At 37.8% G+C, this 2,500-nt stretch overlaps 1 protein-coding gene across 3 annotated transcripts in view; it reads left to right on the top strand.

Moving 5' to 3' along the window:
* Positions 1-2,500, top strand: part of LOC143287655 (transmembrane channel-like protein 7) — a 55,925-nt gene that overhangs the window by 37,042 nt on the left and 16,383 nt on the right. For all 3 annotated transcript variants that reach the window (XM_076595819.1, XM_076595828.1, XM_076595810.1), the window contains exons 5-6: positions 46-127; positions 2,123-2,346. In XM_076595819.1, the coding sequence (XP_076451934.1) occupies positions 46-127; positions 2,123-2,346 (306 nt within the window). The remainder of the gene's footprint in view (positions 1-45; positions 128-2,122; positions 2,347-2,500) is intronic.

The following is a 2,500-nucleotide window of genomic DNA, read 5'->3' as shown; positions in this document are numbered from 1 at the left end:
AATATGTTACAGTGTATTTTGTTTTGCTTGCTTTGTTTTTCTCAGCGATGGAACCGATTCAAAGAGCGCTGGAATAACTTCAAATACGGTCTGGAACCCTGGAGAAAAGCGCTGAGGGTCATTGAAGGTATTGTCACACAACGCGAGACATACTTTTTTTGTTGTTGGCTTTGTTTTTCAATATGTTTTAATTCTTCAGCTTGTTTATTCATTCATTCATTCATTCATTTGTTCAATTCATTTATTTATTCATTTATTACTTTATTTATCTATTTATTTATTCGTTGATTTATCTATTTGTTTTATTTACTTATTCATTTGTTTATCTATTTATTTTTATTCGTTTATTTATTTATCTATTTATTTATTTGTTCGTTCATTGATTCCTTTATCTATTCATCATTATTGCTTACTGCTCTGCCTGCTACACACAAGGCCATACGAGGGCTGAAAAACACTGTCAATATCGATCTCAAAGAACCTGAAGAAAAGAACAAACCTGGTGGAAAAAAAAAATTAGGCACGAGGTACACATGCATACACACAGGCACACAGACAGACAGACAGACAGAAAGAGTTAATAGTTAATGTCCTTTAGTTTGCTTTGGTTTCTTTTGTCCGTCCATTTGTTGAATGGTTGGTTGATTGGTTGGTTGGCTGGGGTTTTTTTGTTTTTCTAAACCTCAAGTTTGATGTGGGCTTCTCTGTCACCTGGACGAAAAACAAACACTTCAATGGCCAGTGAATAGATTCACATACAAAAAAAAAATCGTTTTTGTTGCTAATGCACAAATCTCATGATATGATACACTGACACTTGAAGTGGTTTGTCTTGGACTGAGAGTAGTTTATGTATATACCTACTACACTCCGCGTCCATTCTACATCTTTCAGTTGGACGAATTCTTCTCTTTAATAATTGCCTGCAGTACTGGATCAGTGCTAGAATGAGTATCGCTGCACGGCATAAAACACTCTGCTGCTATCAAGCGTCGGTAATGACATCCAGTCTGGCACTCAGTGGCAAATCCATTGAAGTGGGTGTTATGCACAGCGGAACTAATCTACGCCATTAAGAGTGTATGTGTGTGGAGGAGGGGGAGGGGGGTTTCGGGGGGGGGGGGGGTGTATAGGAATAGCACTCAATAACGGTGGGGGGGGGATGGGGGGAGGGGTATAGAAGGAAAAAAAAAGATAAGATAAATGGAAGCAAGAATACTCATTTTCTCTCCACTCTGCTAACTGCGATGATCTGATCATGATCAGAATTCGTCGCGCTTGACTGGGTCTATGTTATTTGTTCTTCAGTTTGACGTCTATTAACGGAGTCTGATTTCAAAGAGAAAAAGAATTCCGTATCACAAAGAAATGAAAACTTAATGCAATGTAGGTTGCAGCCCCCGTTTTTGTTTGTTTGTTGTTGTTTTTTGTTTGTTTGTTTTTTTGTTTTGTTTTGTTTTTTGTGTTTTGTTTTGTTTTTTTGTTTTGTTTTGGTTGTTTGTGTGTGTGTGTTTGTTTTTTTGTTGTTGTTGTTGTTGTTGTTTTTATTTGTTTGTTTGTTTTTCGGGGGGGGGGGGGGGGGTCTTCTTCTTCTTTTTTTTAATAAGAACAAATGTCTAACTGGACTGTGAGGCAAACTTTAAGATTTTTAAAAAAATTATGACAAGAACTTATCTACAACATCTTCAAACAATCGAAAGCCACTTACAAAAGGTTTTAAAACGTATTGATTTTTTAATGCGCATTTGAAAGTTTCAATCACTGGCATTTGATGTGTTCATCATATCCAGTTTTAAATGCATTCAGTTTTTGTATATAGACTTACGCAATAATTTGCCTTAATGTCGAAATGCTGTGGTGTGAACAGAACTGAACGACATGCTACACACAACACTTCTTGCACACTTTCTTGAAGTATAAACAGTTTCCTGTTCTAAACCATCCGCTCTTGATCCATGATACACTCACTTTTGCTACATTTTTTTCTCCACTTCTTGCACACTTTCTTGAAGTATAAAAGTCTCCTGTTTTAACAATCTGTTCTTGACCCATGATACATCACTTTTCCTAACTTTTTTTTCTTTTTTTATTATCTTTTTTTATTTTCTTTTAATCTCCGCAGGCCATCATGGCACAGGGGTGGTCTCCTACTTCGTCTTTTTGCGTTACCTTCTGCTGGTCAACTTCTGCATGTTCCTTCTGACCATGTTCATCTGGATCCCCGAGGCTCTGACGTCCGCCACGCCACAAGTCTCAGGCTCCACTGCGGAGACCTGCACTGCTGCCTACACGGTGAACGTATCCTCTGACGCTTTCACGCTCATCCTGGACTTCTTTCAGGGATCTGTGAGTAGTGCCGTGTGGTCTGTGTCAGTTCCAGTGTCAAGAAGGTGTCAGAGTGTGAGGACAGATCCATATACATATATACGCTACACCATATTATCTTCTGCATTAAAATATTCATTAATGAAGGGAAAGAAGATAAGGATAATGTAATGTT

This window comes from Babylonia areolata, chromosome 1 (assembly GCF_041734735.1).
Source record: "Babylonia areolata isolate BAREFJ2019XMU chromosome 1, ASM4173473v1, whole genome shotgun sequence".
Classification (NCBI taxonomy): Eukaryota; Metazoa; Mollusca; class Gastropoda; order Neogastropoda; family Buccinidae; genus Babylonia; species Babylonia areolata.
This window is presented reverse-complemented; position numbering and strand designations above follow the sequence as displayed.